Source organism: Talpa occidentalis, unplaced genomic scaffold (assembly GCF_014898055.3).
Source record: "Talpa occidentalis isolate TD23 unplaced genomic scaffold, MPIMG_talOcc4v2.1 talOcc4.10, whole genome shotgun sequence".
NCBI classification, from domain to species: Eukaryota; Metazoa; Chordata; class Mammalia; order Eulipotyphla; family Talpidae; genus Talpa; species Talpa occidentalis.
Window position 1 is genome coordinate 7,833,056 of NW_023600993.1, and position 15,777 is coordinate 7,848,832.

A 15,777-nucleotide genomic window follows, 5' to 3' on the forward strand; every position below is an offset into this window, starting at 1 on the left:
AGATATCTTTTAAAAATGAACATCCGATCATGGCCTGTCTCTGCATTAAACTCCCTAAAACGTTCCAGTGCTCTTAAAATAAAATCCAAACTTACCATTGCCCAAGAGGCCTTGCAAAATGGATTTCTGCCTGCCTCTCCCAGCCCATAGCTCTTATCCTGAAGAGCAGACTGTCTGGGGGGGGGGGGCGTTGATGTGACCCCAAAGGACATACCACTTGGCGTTGGAGGTGTTTTTGCATTGATATCAGAAAATGGGTTATGTTCCAGGAATTCACTTCAAACAAAAGAAAGAGGCTATGAACACCTGACTCATGAGAGGCTGGGAAGTCATCCAGTTTCCTCAAATCACCCCACCCAGGTCAGGCTCTCTCCTGTGGCATGCTCTGAGCAGAAAGAGAGAACATGATATGGTCAGACTCAGCCTAGCAGGGCTCAAGCTTTTGTGTGCACTTGGTGAGGGGTGGGTGGTGAAGCTTTCAGTGATCTTTCTGGTCAGACTGCAAAAGATATGCAGATCGAAGCAAAACTGATGGGGGATAGAGCTGGGCAGAGAATAAATCAGCCCAGTGGGTAGCCGTGGAGTTGTGAACTCCTTCTGCAGCCATATATCAATAGTTTGTATTGCTTTCTCTCCTGCTGCAGTTCGACTACATGCAATTCTGCAGCAAAGATGAGCCGCGCACAGTCCCGTGGGTCTGATGAAGCCTAATTGCTTGCACTGTATAGAGATGAAGGATTAGAAATCAGCCACTTTATGGCTTCTCAGATGGGCCTAGAGTGTAATGTCAAGGTGGCTATAAGTAGTGCTGATGCTCTAATTGATGTTGCTCATAGTAGGTAATTGAAGAGAATACACATTTTTTTTTAAGTGGGAGATAACAAAGGTACTTTCATTTCAGGATAAGTTTGTCTGTGGGGGACATTGCTATTTCTCTGAATCAGTCCTGGTGCTCACTGATGCTGTATAGGGGCAGCGTTGTCAGCAAGATACAAGTGCACCCACTTCTGGGCATTTTTAAAGTCAGGCATCACGCCCTGTCAGGCTTATAAAAGTGGCTTTAGTGTCTCTGTCCTCGGATCCTATTTGATCTTGTCTTGTTTTTGCTTTACTTCCTCTCCCCTATTGTGACTTTTGTCTCCCTCCACGAGTCCCTCCTTTCTGAGTATCTCTAGATTTGGGTTCTAGCTGCTGCTTGGGTTCTGGTTCTCCTCCTAAGGGCTCCTAAGGGCTGGCCTTGCTTACTTTCCCATCTCACCTTGGTTTCACTGCTTCTGTGATCCTAACAAGGGCCTGGGAGATAGGCCTTGGCCCCAAGCTCCCAGAAGTGGGGAGAGGTACCGTGCCCGGTAGCAATGATACCATGAAGAAGAGGGCAGTGTCCTGCCCTATTGATTTTAGGGGTGTGTGTGGCATCGCTGTTTTCCTGAGTGGCCCTGGTGCTCACTGACACTGTACAGGGCAGTGCTTGCAAGCTCTTCTACAACATACCGTCCATTGGTTACTCCCCCACTGCCGCCAGAACACCTCCAAGGACAGGAAGCTCACAACTTCCCAGGACTGTCCTTTTCATTTTCTGACAACTTTATCAGAAAGTCGGGGCTGTCAACAAGCTGGAGAGCCACCCCAAGTCATCTGTTTCCTGCAGTGCTGACGCGGTGGTGTGAGCTCCAAGGCGGCTGTCAACATACATTCTGCCTGGCACTTGCTGAGACCAGCAGTGCTGGAGCACGCGACATAAATGAATCACTTCCACTTCTCACCAGCCTAAGTGCCTTGTGCTTTTTCTGCTTCTGGTCATTCATGCTCAGCAGATAACCGATAGCATGGCTCTGTGTGGAACATGGGCAGGCTTCCCGGTGAGCCAGATATAGCCCATTATCATGGCACTCACAGTGGGTGGGCTCATTGAGAAGTTGCGGGACACTTTATCAATGAGGGAGGCAGTCCCTGAAACTCTGTCATTGGGTTTCACGTGAAGGGATGGAGGTGAAGATGAAGGCTCCTGAGATAGCAGGGTCTGTTATCAGACATGTTTTCCTAGTGAGGTCAAACACCAGCGTCACGGCCATCTCCCCAGGTGGAAGCAAACCATAGAGCGCCAGAGCCAGGAGCCTGCGAAGGGTACAGAGGGGAAATGAGACCCAGCAAGAGGGTGGGACTTGCTGAGGTCCTACAGGGAGATGGTGTCAGACTCAGAAGAAAGTAAAGAGCTCCTCTGCCCTCTGCAAGTGGGATCTGGTTTTGGGAAAGAACTGCAAGACCTTGAGGGTGTGGATGTTTTCTTTTTTTTTTTACCTTTAAAACATTAAAAGAGGTCAGCAGGGAGTCAGGAGGAGCTATTTTAGAATCCTAGCTCAAGAATGAGCTACATTAAATTTTGTTTAATTAATTTTGTTTACATTAAATGATTTTTTTTAAATAATTTTACTCATTCTCAGTTTTTCTTGCATGCATATGAAAAGTGAGAATATTCGTTCCATTAGAAAAACATAGTGAACATTAAATATGATAGTTTTGTCACTGGCACTATTCAAACAGAAAATCGGTTAGTTCTGATGATGTTGGGTTTATTTTATTTTATTTTTTTTTAATATTTATTTATTTATTTATATAAGCACTGGGCACAGTCAGAAGCGCGGGAGGGTGAGAGAATTCACCAGAGCCAGAGCGGGGAGCAGAGCAGGCAGAAGGACCGAAGTACACTGCTGAGGGGAGCAGCAGGCGGCAGGAGAGGTCTGCGCGCCATGTGGGACCCTCCTCCGGTGGCCGGGGAGCAGCCAGGGATTGAACCGGCGCTGCCGAGGCTGCGGGCAGGTTCGCAACCTAGCGCTCAACCACTGCGCCACCGGGGAGGCCCTGTTGGTTTTTTTTTTTAAAGATTTATTTATTTATGCATACAAGAGCTGGGGTACAGGCCAGAGGTGTGGGGGATGAGGTGATTCACTGGAGACAGAGTGGGGAACAGAACAGGCAGACTGACCAAAGTACACTGCTGAGGGGAGCACCGGGCAAGTCGGAGAGGCCTGCTGCGCCATGTGGGTAGCTCCCTGGCCAGGGATCGAACTCATACTGCAGAGGCTGCGGACAGCTTCATAGGTTGTGTCTTTTTTTTTTTTTTTTTTAAATAATAAATTTTATTGTTATATTCCCCATACAATTGCAGCCCCCCCATTCTGACCCCAATCCCTCCCCTCCCGCCCCCGCCCCCCTAAAAGTGTCTCTGGTTCATAGTTTTTTGTTGATTTTGATTTTCACTTTCTTAAAGTTATCATAGGTTGTGTCTTAACCCCTTGTGCCACCAGGGAGGTCCTGATGTTGGTTTTTTAAAATCTAATTCTTTGAAGTTCATTCAGTCAAAGGTGGTATGTCTGACTCTATTGTGGCACACACACACACTTCACAGTTGTCTTCCAAAAAATTTTCAATATTAAATACATGAATGTATGTTCCCCACAATTAGAGTAAAAACATCATACAATATTTTCATGACAAAACAAATGCTGAAAAAAAAAAAAAATCCACCAGAGGAACATAGGAATGCCAGTTCACAACTCTAATTACTAGATGCTATCCCTGAGGTTCAGGTGGGGATGAAGGTGAATTCATGACTCATTTAGTCTGTAAGCACTTCTTGAGCTCAGCCTTGATTTCCATTAGCAGGCCCTACTCCAGGCACAGGGGCCACAGAGGTGAAGCAGACACACAGCTCCCATGTTCAAGGAACTCACATTCCAGTCAAGGAGGTGGACAATAAATGACTAAGGATACAGAATAAAGGAAATATAGAGAAAAAGGAAGATTGAATGTATAGAATGTTAGATGGTGACAGATGTTTAAAAAAATCAAACAGTTTAAAGGTACAAGAAATTCTGAGGACACTGGTTGCTACTAATAGGGTGATCAAGGACAGTACTACAGAGAAACTGGCATTTGAGAAGAAATCTGAAGAACTGAAGGAGCAAGACTTGGGGGTACCTGTGGGAAGCAGTGCAGGCAGGTAAAAAATAATTCAAAGGTCCTGAGGCAGGAGTTGGGTATGTTAAAGGAACACCAGGGGAACCAGTGGGGCTGGAGCCAAGGGAGAGAGGAGAAGGCAGGCAGGAGGTGAGGGGAGAGCTGGCGGCATGTCACACAGAGCCTTGCTGGGTCTCTGGACATATTCTGAGTAGATGGGAGTCACTGGAGTTTTCTGAGTCCAGAACTGACATAACTGGACTCATCTTTTAACTCTTGTCTAGGCTGTAGGGTTGAGAGAGGACTGTAGGAAGCCAACGGCAAAAGCAGGGAGACCAGTTATCATAATGCAGGATGGATTGGATGGACAGAGGAGTCAAGGGGGACCCCAAGATTTTTGGCTCCAACAGGTGGACAGAGTTGTCATTTACTGAGGTGGGAAAAATAGCAGGGTGGGGTGAGCAGAGAATTGGTTTGAAGGTGAAGAGTGTGTTTTGGGACGTGTTAAGTTTGACATATCTACATCATCCAAGTGTGGATGGCAAGCAGGTCGCTAAATATAGTCCAGCCAGGCAGGAGGTCCAAGTTAGTGACATCACTTTGGGAATTGTCAACCAACAAAAGGCATTCAAAGCCTCTACATGAGACAGGAAGAGATCACCAAGGGTGTGGGTGGGTGTGGTCAGAGAAAAGGAGGAAAACAAGGCTGGAACCTTGGGACCACCCCCCTCCCCAACATTCAGAGGTCAAAGCAGTAAGACGCCAGCAGAGGAACCGGAGTTCTGAAAGGGGAGAGAGGGCTCTGAGGAGGAGGAAGCTGACAGCTGTGTCTTCTGCTACTGATTAGTCAAGAAAAATGAGGAATGACCACTGACCATAGGATTTAGCAACTTGGATGTCACTGTTGGCCTTGATGGAAAATTTTGGTGAAGTAATTGGTGTGAAAGTCTGATTTTTAGATTGAAAGGAGGGTAACTGCAGACAGGAGGCTAAGGACCTTTGCTCTCAAGAGCAGCAGAGAAGTGAGGCATTAGCTGGAGGGGTTATGGGGTCAAGAGAGAAGATAGCTCTTAAAATTCCTAAAGATGGTGCCCCTCCGCAGCCCCATGTGCCCGTCACTAGGAATGAAAGCCAGGCCCTAGGGCCTGTGTGCTCCTGGCTCCCTCCCTCCTCCTGAACACCTAGAGTCTCACTACTCCATCCACCTTCCCTGAGGACCTTCAGGGGTCATTCAGTACTTCTCTGTGGTTTAGTTGAAAGAAAGACATTTTTCAGATAACTACAACAATATATAAACCAAAACAACTTACTATAAGGAGAAAATGAAAAAGTAAAATGCCCTCTGAAAAAGAATAGTGGGGGTTTACAGAAGGCCACTCTGAGGAAGTTGCTTTAAAGCTAAAATATGGGGGCCTCACTGGTGGCACAAGGGGTTAAGCATCAGCACTATGAAGCAATCCGCAGCCACTGCAGCATGAGTTCCATCACTGTCAGGGAGGTGACCCACATGGTGCAACAGACCTCTTCTGACTCGCCCGCTGCTCCCCTCAGCAGTGTATTTCAGTAGATCCACCTGTTCTGCTCCCCATTCTGTCTCTGGTGAATCCTCTCACCCCCCACCCTGCACCTCTGGTCTGCACCCCAGTTCTTGTATGCATAAATAAATATTGTTTTAAAAAAGCTAAAATATGAAGGATGATTAACAATTCACCAAAGGACAAATGGTGAGAAGAGTGCAGGTGGAGGAGTGTGTGCAAAGGCTTTGAAGTGGGACAGAACATAGCATGTTGTCAAACTAGAAGAAGGCTGGCGGGGTTGGCCCAGTGAGGCGGCGGGTGGGGGGGTGGCCTAAAAGAGATTGGAGTTGGCTTTTGAACGTCCTATAGACTGTGCTAAAGAAGATTTTGTTTTTTGTTTTTCATTCCAAGCACTATGGTCAGCTGAATGAAGAAACCATTATATCCACGTGCTCACTGTTTTTATGCTTGAAAGGGAAGGAAAACAGTCAGAAGAAAGACACTAAGCTTCCTCAAGGGAAGGATACAGATATAGAATGTCTTTGCTTGGGCTCTTCAAGAAGTAGACCTTGAGCCAAGGATTTGAGTGACGTAGTTTATTTCACACCACGAAGCACTTATTGGGCAGTAGGAACTGAGACAGAGAGAGAAGGAGCCAATAAAGCAGATGATATGATATCACAACAATTACCACTGTAAGGAACTAGAGCTTTAGTCCACGGGAACTCTTGAGCCAGTGTAGAATACAGTGCATTTTGTTATCGTGGGTGATATCCTACCCGAGGGTGGATTGGTTGAGGGCTACTTTCAAGTAGGGTGTTTATACTCTGGTATTTCTAGACTGCCATATTGTGGTTAGACAAGACTCCAGTCCTCAAAGGTAGAGATGCAAGTGCTGGTAGATAAAAGACAGTCCAGCTTGCACTAAAATGGCAAGACCATTTTAGAAATGCAAGTGGGCATTGTTGCCCTACGTTAAGTCAACTCACTCTTGATGTTGATTCTTCTAGGTGGCTGGTTGTCATACTTGACAAGAAAGATGGTTTGCAAGACAAGCGATAGGCCCCATTTCTCCAACTGGCTCTACGGTCACAATTGATGTTGATCATATCATTAGTATATTCATTCCAGACAATAATCGTTCTTGTCCAACACTCTTGCCACTCTGTGGGGTAACCGCACCTTCGTCCCTGGTCATTGTGTTCTGGCCAGACTATAATTACTCCTATTGCCCAAACTGGTTGTCATTAGACAGGGGAACCAAGGTGGGAATCTTGGTTTAAAGAAAAGTGAATAGTCTAAGAGATCGTCAGGCATACCAACATTTGCATAATGGGAGTCCTAGATGAGAGCAGAAAGGGAAAGGAGCAGAAAGAATATTTGAAGTAACAAAGGTCCAAAAAATATGCCAAGTTTGATGCAAGACATAAATATGCACATCTAAGATCTCAATGGACCTCAAGGTTCTCACTGAGACACATAATAATTAAACTGTTGAAAGCCAAAAGAAGAATCCTGAAAGCACTGAGAGAAATGACTCATCAAACACAAGTCATCCTTGAAAATATAAACAGTTTATCATGAGAAATCAGAGGTCAAAAGTAGTCAGATGACATTCAAAATATTGAAAGAAAAAAATGATCAACCAGGTAACTATCCTTCAAAAAATAAAAGAGAAACGAAGTCATTTCCAGATATCCTAAAACTGAGAGAGTTCACTGCTAGTAAACTTAACCTACAAGAAATGCTAAAGGAGATCCTTCTGATTGAAATGCAATTGTCACACTGGGAGCCATTTTCCCTATCAGAAGTTTAGCTCCCATTGCTCTAGCCTCTTGGATAACCTCCAAGGTCATAGATATGCCTCCATCCCAGCCTTGGGGCAGGGCATCCCTGCCAGGTCCACAGGCATCTAGGAGGCAGTCAGTTCAGGTCTAGTCCATTTCTACCTGAAGGAATTCCAAAAGCACATTCTGGGTAATCAGCACGGGACAGGCTCTTTGCCTGTTCTGCCACACTCTTACCTCAAGGTCATGAGCTGCTCACTTCCCGAGTCTGACTCGGGCTGTCCTCTGTAGCCTGAGGGATTCCATCAGTCCCCCAGTTTTGGCATGCTACTAGCTACAGCTATTCCTCACGGGACTCCAGGAAGAGATTTGAATCAGTAAACCTCAATTTATCCAATATCACCTCCACTTTCTGAGCTCAACTTTTCTGTCAGAAAAGTAGGATGCATCCCTACCTTTAAACCAAGATTCCTACCTTGGTTCCCATGTAATCTACCTGATGGAACCCCAGAATTGCATGACTGCGGACACAATGGAAAGAACATGGAACTTGAGTTTGACTACTGGCTCTGTCATGCAAGACAAGTTACTCTATCTCTCTAGAAGATTTTCCTTTGAGGAGTAGACATATGGCACACGTTTTGGAGAATTTTAGAGGTAAGTGAGGCAAATCATATTTACATATAGTAAATGGTCAACAATTGGACCCCTTATTATGGTTGCTACTTTAAATTAAGTGTCTGGTTAAAAGCTGATGCAATCCCCAATTTTACACCTGTGCTTACCCTTTCTGGGTCTGGCTCCTCCTGTCTCTCATCAGTGATGGGGTTTTAATGGCTGAAAGCTACAAGGGAGGGGATCTCAGTGGGCTAGAGAGTCCATGGCCCACACAACTCTTCCTGTTGAGCATTACATCCTTAAGTACACACAACCCTGCTTACCCTTATCTCTGGGGAATCCTAATCCTGCTTCATGCTTTGTAGTAGACATAAAGTTATCCTTTCTTTGTGTGATTTGAATCTCAAATTTTCCCACAATCTCACCTGTCACCATCCTTTGTCCCCATGTACAGCTTCACCACATGTACAGTATTCAGGTCGCATGACATTGAAAGGGACTAGAACTCCTGAATCTCAGGATTGGAGAATGGAATGGTCCTTAGTTCAACCCCTCTTCAATATTCTTTACCCCACCCTTTGCTGAGGTTCATTCAGCAACTTCTCACCTCCAATGTGGGGAGCTCACGAGACACAAAGGTGAGTCATTTTTCATCATCCACCCAGTTGCCAATTAGTTGTGTGGCTGCACTTTAAAAAAATGTCATTCAAAAGCAACGAAAACGCTTCTCTCATGGGTAAGCCATCTGTGAATAAAAGCTCCAAAGAACCACAGTTTTCTTGTCCGCCCCCTACCCCAACCCTGAACTTTGTGGCCACAAAAAAATGGAGCTATGACATTTTTTTCTCTAAAACAAAACTCTGTTAATGTGTCTCTTTCATTCACCCACCCAGTAGACATTCCCATAGGAATCTAGAGTCCCACAGAGAAGGCATTTACAATCCTAAACATAAATAGCTAGCTTCCAGAAGGAGGAAAGGCATTTATAGGGATAGATAAATCATATTCTTGGCCAAATACCCACTTCTACTTTCTAACAGGGAATTCAGAGAAATTTCAGGACTCAACTCGGGAGTAACATTGTTTTCCTTGAGTAGATTTAGAAACCCAGCTACAGAGAAGTGAAGGTCACCCAGCAAAGCAAGGGCGAAGGCATGCACCAAATCCCAGGAATCTAAGACCTCCCAGCACAGCAATTGATCCTCTAAGATAAATATTTGTCTTGCTAGCCAGGGAAATTTACTGTGGTCCTTTCAGAGGGATTCTTGAGGTTCACAATTATAAACAGGGAAACGGTGCCTGGTAATAAGTTGAATGATTAATTGGCAGAGAACACTTTCAAGGAGGGAAAGGATCAATGAGCTGAAGAAAGATTAAACATTTTTTAGGAAGTTTTCCTGCTCCCTTACATTGTTTTAATTCCTCATGCTCAGTCTCTTCATTAAACATTTTTGAAGTGGGTTTTTATTTTGTTTCTTAGTTTTTGCTTTTTCAGTTATTTTTCTGGCAAGGTTATTTGATCACATCTCCAACTTAGATTATTTCTCTGGTTGAACTTGACCTTTACCCAATGAAGCAGAAAAGCCTCTTGCTTATCTGAAGTGAATGGGACCGAGAGGCTCTGGCATAATCAAAAACAGAATCAGAAATGGCTGAGATAGAGCACGTTCTGTTTCTCCGCGGAGGAAAGTGGCACAATGAGGATTAGTGTCGAGGTCAAGGGACACAGGTGGTGTGACAGCTCTGAGGGAGCCACCTGAGGAGTGGACCAACTCACAGCAGCTTCCCTCCTTTGAGACAGCTTGTCACCAGCGGTGGGAGAGCGCGGGCTTTGGTTAGCTTCCCAGCTGTCCACGTGCTTGCTGTGTGACTTCAAAGCTGGGCAACCTTTCTAAGTCTTGGTTCTCTCAGCCAGCTCTTTCGAGCCCAGCAAGCTCCACGAGGTTCTTTTGTCAATTAGTACTTCTTAGTGCCTAGCAGACGACAGGTGCTTAGTTCCTATCCGCTAAATGAATGAGTGGCAGGATCACTGTATGAAATGAGAAATTGTAAATAAAGTCTGGGCCATCATAGATGCTCAAGAAACAGTAGCTCTTACACAGCCAGACCGTCAGCAGCAGGGCTAGGAAGGAGGCTGGGTGGTGCATGGTTTTCTCATCTGTAGGATGAGACTCAGCCTTATCTCCATGCTTTAACACATACACCTGAGCTGCCTCCTTGGTACTGAAGGGGCCACTGAAATGGGGGGTATATCAAGACAGGAAAATCTCTATGCTAATGACACCTTCGAGTGGAAGGAGACAGTAAATGAGTTGACTATTTTCCCTTTGGCAACGAATAAGTCATTTGTGGGTTATTTGATCAAATACTCTGTCCCTAGTTTTAGCACTCACAAAGAATCTTGCTCCATCTTTCCTTCTATACTTACTTGTTGGTATTCTACAATGAAGTCTTTCCTTCTCCCTCATTTTTAAATAATTATTTCTTTATAACTCGATGAACTCAAAAGTTTTTTATTTCATTTGATGGGTTTATAACCTACCACTATCAGAGCCATCTTGGATGTGGCCAGTGAGGGCTCCTTTTCTGGCCCCTCTGTCTTCCTGCCATGTCCCCAGCATTCTTCAAGCATTCCCTTGCTTTCTGGACAATACGATGTTTTAGGCTTATCCTGTACTTTCCCTTCCCTTCCTCCAATGAGTCCAGTTCCTTGTGGTGTAAAAAGATATTTAGAATTCAAGATCTAAGTACTAGGTAAGGGCCTGCTGCTCTCATGTGACTGCTTCTAGATGCTCTCAGGGGACAGAGTGTGGAAGCGTCTCACACTTTCATATGCATAAGAGAGCATGGGGAGCTTGCTGAAGTGCAGATTCTGATTCCCTTGGTCAGAATGATCAGCTGGGATGGTGTCAGTCTGCTTTTCTAAAAAGTTTCCAGGTGATTATCCTGCTGGTCCACAAGCCACATAATTAGCACCAAGAACATAGGGCGATGGGCCTCCCCCGGTGGCGCAGGCAGTTGAGCACCGTGCTGTGAAGCTGTCCATAGCTTCTGCAGTGCCGTTTCAATCCCAGCCGGCCGGCGAGAGTCCCACATGGCGCAGCAGACCTCTCCTGTCTCGCCCGCTGCTCCCCTCAGCAGTTATTTCATCAGTCTGCTTGTTCTGTTCTCCCCTCTGTCTCTGGTGAATCCTCTCATCTTCCCATGCATCTGGCCTGTACCCCAGCTCTTGTATAAAATAAACAAATCTTAAAAAAAAAAAAAGAACATAGGGCAATGTTTTTTTGTTTTTATGATTCCATTGGATCTCTATATTGCTTTGGGTAGGATGATCATTTTGACAATGTTGATTTATCCAATTCATGAACAGGTAATATTTTTCCATTTCTTTGTGTCTTCTATTACTTTCAACAATGTCTTTTTTTTTTTTTAAAGATTTATTTATTTATTTATACAAGCACTGGGTACAGTCAGAAGCACGGGAGGGTGAGAGAATTCACCAGAGCCAGAGAGGGGAGCAGAGCAGGCAGAAGGACAGAAGTACACTGCTGAGGGGAGCAGCGGGCGGCAGGAGAGGTCTGCGCGCCATGTGGGACCCTCCTCCGGTGGGCGGGGAGCAGCCAGGGATTGAACCGGTGCCGCAGAGGCCGCGGGCAGCTTCACAACCCAGCGCTCAACCGCTGCACCACCAGGGGAGGCCCAGGGCAATGGTTTTTAAACTTAGGCAGGCATCTGAAATACCTGGAGAATTTGTAAAAATACCACAGTCCTAAGTTCTACTTTAAGTAAGTTTAGGGTGAGGTCTAAGAAACTGCCTTTCTAACAAGTTTCCAGGGGACCATGTTCTGAGAATCTCTCACCTAGGACACAAAGACCTGGAGAGTTATCTTGCATTGAAATACTGATTTTTAAGGTCCTGGAGATTATGACTTAATTGGTATTGGACTGGCCTGAGCACTGAGAAAGTTCTATGCTTCATAGTATTTCCATTGCTCAGCACTAGGTGAAAAGATTGTCTAGAAAGCAATAGGAGTAAATACAAAGGTCTAGCAGAGAATGAGTTTGACATGTGATGGGCCAGCAAGAAGGCCAGTGTGGCTGGGTAGAAGGAGATGAGGTCAGAGAGGTGGGCAGGGAAGGACCGGGAGGGAAGGGATGGGTCAGGCGGCTAGAGTTCACTCTGGTGAGATGGGAAGCCACTGAGGCTTGAAGCAGGGATGACATGATCCAAATGCCTAACCCATGACTCTCATCAGACAGCCTCAAAGCCAACTCTCCTCCTGAGTTTGGACTGCAATACATAAAGGATGAGATAGTTTCCCAGCCTCCTCTAAGTGCTCCCCGGATTTAAGTATCGCTCATGGACTTTCTTTAGGGTTACTTTCCAAAGCTTTGAACGCTTGAAAAGTCTATTTAGGCATAGTAATCAAGTATTACGGGAGAAGGACGTGGCAAATAGGGATGTCTCTAATTATCGATGAAGACATCCCACTTTGCTTTAAGAGCGCTTAATGTCTGTTGCACAAAATGTGAATCTACTTAACACTTGAACTATACACTTCAAAAGATAGTAAATTTCATGTGTTTTTTAGTTTTCAGACATAATATTCATAACATATAGCAGAGACAAATCATGTAAAGCACTGAATGTTTTGTTAGTTTTTACTTGTTCTTCAGGAAAGTTATCATGGCTATTTCACTACTACCTGGAAAACTATGTTAAACCATTAGGAATGATTAAAAATTTAAGCTAAGGATAAAAATAAAGATATAAAACCATGAACGTGAGAAATGGCTACAGCTGGGGACAACTACTTACTTTCACAAAGGGATTCCTGATATGAGGATTTTTGCATCAGGCTCTTCTAAGTAACAGTGTCCCTCCAGGGCACTAAAAAAACAACTCACTTGCCACCAAACACAGCTAGCCTGGGGAGGGAGGCCAAGCAGAGGTCTTAGGAGATGTCAGTCCCAACAAAGTGATAACTTTGAGATTCTGTTGATCTGCTCTATCCCCTCAAGGCCGTTACACATTGAGTGTGCTTGGGTTGGACAGGATTCCTGTGACACGATTCACAATTCTATTTTGATTCTGGCAGTTGGTAACCTTTCTTCTAGGAAATGGGAAGAAAAAAAAACAACAAACCAACAACTGAACCTGTTGGTGATATTCTGTTGTCCCGGACAAGCGAGGGCAGCAAAGCTCCCCACTGCAAACTGAGCTGAGGCAGGTGTGGCCCTGGTCATTTTTAGCAACACTCCCAGGCCTGGCATTTGATGGCAGCCTGCACCCTGCTCTGTCAACTTGCCATGAAGATGACCTGCCCTTTCCCTCGGTTATTTGAGCCCTGGGTTTTTCCTGGGCAGGAGCTGACAGTGATGTCATCATCTCGTGATGCTGTTGGGTGACCTTGTTCACCAAGCTGGTTCCACTCATTTCTCTGTACCGTAAAGCTGAACTGAGAAACACACTGCAGAGAATTCAGGAGGTGGAGGGGGAGACTGCAAAGGGGTAGCCACCCTGTCCTCCTCATTGGGCTTCTACACCCTGATCGTGATTAGCTATTACAACCCAGATTCTAGCAGTCTTCAGCCTAGAAAAGTTATAAAGGGAAAACAATACAAGAAGAGATCAATGAGATTATCTTTTACATGTTGTAGACTCAGCGAGGCAGAAACCATCAACTCAGAATGGCTTTGAACCTTGCCATGAAATCAGGTAAACATGTACGTATCGTCTCTCTATGTGGACCAACCACAGGCCTGGAAAGCAGTTAAGAGACAGGAAGCATGTTATATGGAGCTTCTGGTTCAATGAAGGGTAACAAAGGTATACTGAGTACCAGTGGATGCCAGACCCCGAGTTGTGCCCCTTATGGACGTCACTGAATCCTCAGCCCATCATCATGAGGTGGGCACTGTGGCGCTCATTTTATGGAGGAGGAAACTGAGGGTGAGAGGCGGAGTATGTCATTCAACTCGCAGGCAGTTGTACTGAAGTATGAACACAAGGCTTCTTGACAGTTTGCATGCGTTCCCTAGCACACTGTCAGATACCATATGCAGGAATTTTCAAGAATATCAAACTTAGGTTTTTTAATCAGTAACAGAATGATCCCAGGCCTTCCCAACACATAATACTTAAGCTCAAACGACACTGTACAGACGAAGACCTGAGTCAGGAGCCGGTAAAAAAAGTGCTCACAGGAGTAGGGGGGACCCTATCTTAAAAGCCGCCAGGAGCTCCCACCACCAGCCAACTACACACACAGCACAAGGTGCTGACAACAGCTATTTTGGCTGGAGTGAGGCTTTGTCTACCATTTCATTTTGTTCACAGGCTCTGGGTACAACTAGACCGGCATTTTATCTTACAACTTGCTCTCTGGGGCCTAAACAGCACTTAGGTTTTCTTTCTTTCTTTGATCCTGGCAGTTGGGTGATGTGGGGTCAGAGTTCTACAAACTGGATTGAAGGGAATAAATGACAGAGGCATCGCTGGCCAACATTAATGTATTTTGACTACGAACCAAGACAAGTTAAGGTTGAAAAGCAAAGAGCACAGCACCATCTGGTGTTGATAACGAAGACATGAGTTTAGGGGTGCTTTCTCGAAAGCCTGGGTTAGAAGCACCTTAGGGGTCAAACTCCTGCATTGCCCTTCACAGCTGGAACTGAGGCCCAGAAAGGGTGAGAGGTTTGCCAAAGTTCACAAAACACAGGGTGACAGAGCTAAGTTTTGAGTGTTTGATATCTAACCCTGTGCTCTTCCCACTGGGTCCCACAGAGGGGTAGGGAGCAGTCATTTTCCCCCAGCAGCCATACTCAGAACCCTTCCCTCCCAAGGACAGGAACTTTTCCAGAGGTGACGACGGCCTTCTGATTGGGGAGGGCTCCCTCCTGCACCCATCTCCAGAAGAGGAAGTACGTGGTGCAGGCGAACCTGCGATGCTGTGATGACTGCAAGATGTGCATTGTTTCTTTTGTGACACTTTTTTTCTTAAAAACAAAACAAAACAAAACTGAATACAGTGCTATTGATAGTTCTGACAACATTAAATTCCAAAAGGGAAAATTGTTAAAAGAGACCTGCTCTAGCAGAGGAAAATGAGACATTGTCCCTGAACCCGCTGGACTCGGGAAACTCAGGAGGTGCCAGCTTAGCACTAATTTCCTACCCTGAAAACTTTTAAATTCTTGCAGCAGATAAACTCTTTATTATTGTTTTGCTAATGAAACTTCCTCATTGCTCTATCAAACTATGCATGTTTTTAAGAAAATCCTAATTTATTAAGGGAAAAGAAAAAGCAGTGCCTGGTGCAGAGCCCCCAGCCCTACTTCATAGAGAACTGCCTGGAGTGAGTGTTTAGCCGGACACAGGGTGTGTGTGTGCTGCCCACTGCCCCGCCAACCTACTGGAGGACAAGTGGGGCTTCCAGAGGATGCGGCTTCAGATGGAGGCAGCATTGAAAGCACCCTGACCCAAGATGGGTGGGAAACCATCCCAGTACACACATTTGGGTACCACCACCCCCCGCACCCCCCACCCCACACACAAAAAAAAAAAGGGGGAAAAGGACAGGAAATGTTTGTGTCTGATCAGAAGTCTGGTGCACTGCACGTGGCTCAGCCCCAGGCCTGCTGGGGAGCGAGCCCCAGGAGTGAGTCACACGGTCCAATTAAGCTGCAGAACTAGATTAGTTTGGACTTGCCTGTAGCCTTGAGAAAGTGTCTTTCCCACTCGAGCTCCTTCCCGCAGTTATACCACCAAGGTGCCGAACTACAGGTCAGTTGCTGTGGTTCTGATCTGGCCTCCTCATTCTCCCTCCGCTCACTGTCCTCTAGCCCGCAGGTCTCCTAGCCGACCCTGCTAGCCTACCCTTAACCAGGCAAGCTGC

General features: G+C 45.6%; 1 protein-coding gene and 1 long non-coding RNA gene across 5 annotated transcripts in view; one reads left to right on the forward strand and one right to left on the reverse strand.

The window, feature by feature from the left end:
• LSM3 (LSM3 homolog, U6 small nuclear RNA and mRNA degradation associated) overlaps window positions 1-15,777 on the reverse strand; it is a 61,565-nt gene that overhangs the window by 29,622 nt on the left and 16,166 nt on the right. Inside the window, exon 4 of one of the 4 annotated variants that reach the window (XM_054700139.1) lies at window positions 2,016-2,115. The exons of 2 other annotated variants lie outside the window; for them this stretch is intronic. In XM_054700139.1, the coding sequence (XP_054556114.1) occupies window positions 2,050-2,115 (66 nt within the window). In that variant the 3' untranslated portion in view covers window positions 2,016-2,049. Of the gene's footprint in view, window positions 1-2,015; window positions 2,116-13,945; window positions 14,879-15,777 lie in introns of those variants that run through there. One more of the 4 variants, XM_054700071.1, reaches the window with a different exon arrangement.
• On the forward strand, window positions 4,639-8,655 carry LOC129146668 (uncharacterized). The gene is made up of 4 exons (XR_008553690.1): window positions 4,639-4,888; window positions 5,886-6,169; window positions 6,485-7,918; window positions 8,334-8,655. It is a non-coding gene; the product is annotated as an uncharacterized LOC129146668 (long non-coding RNA).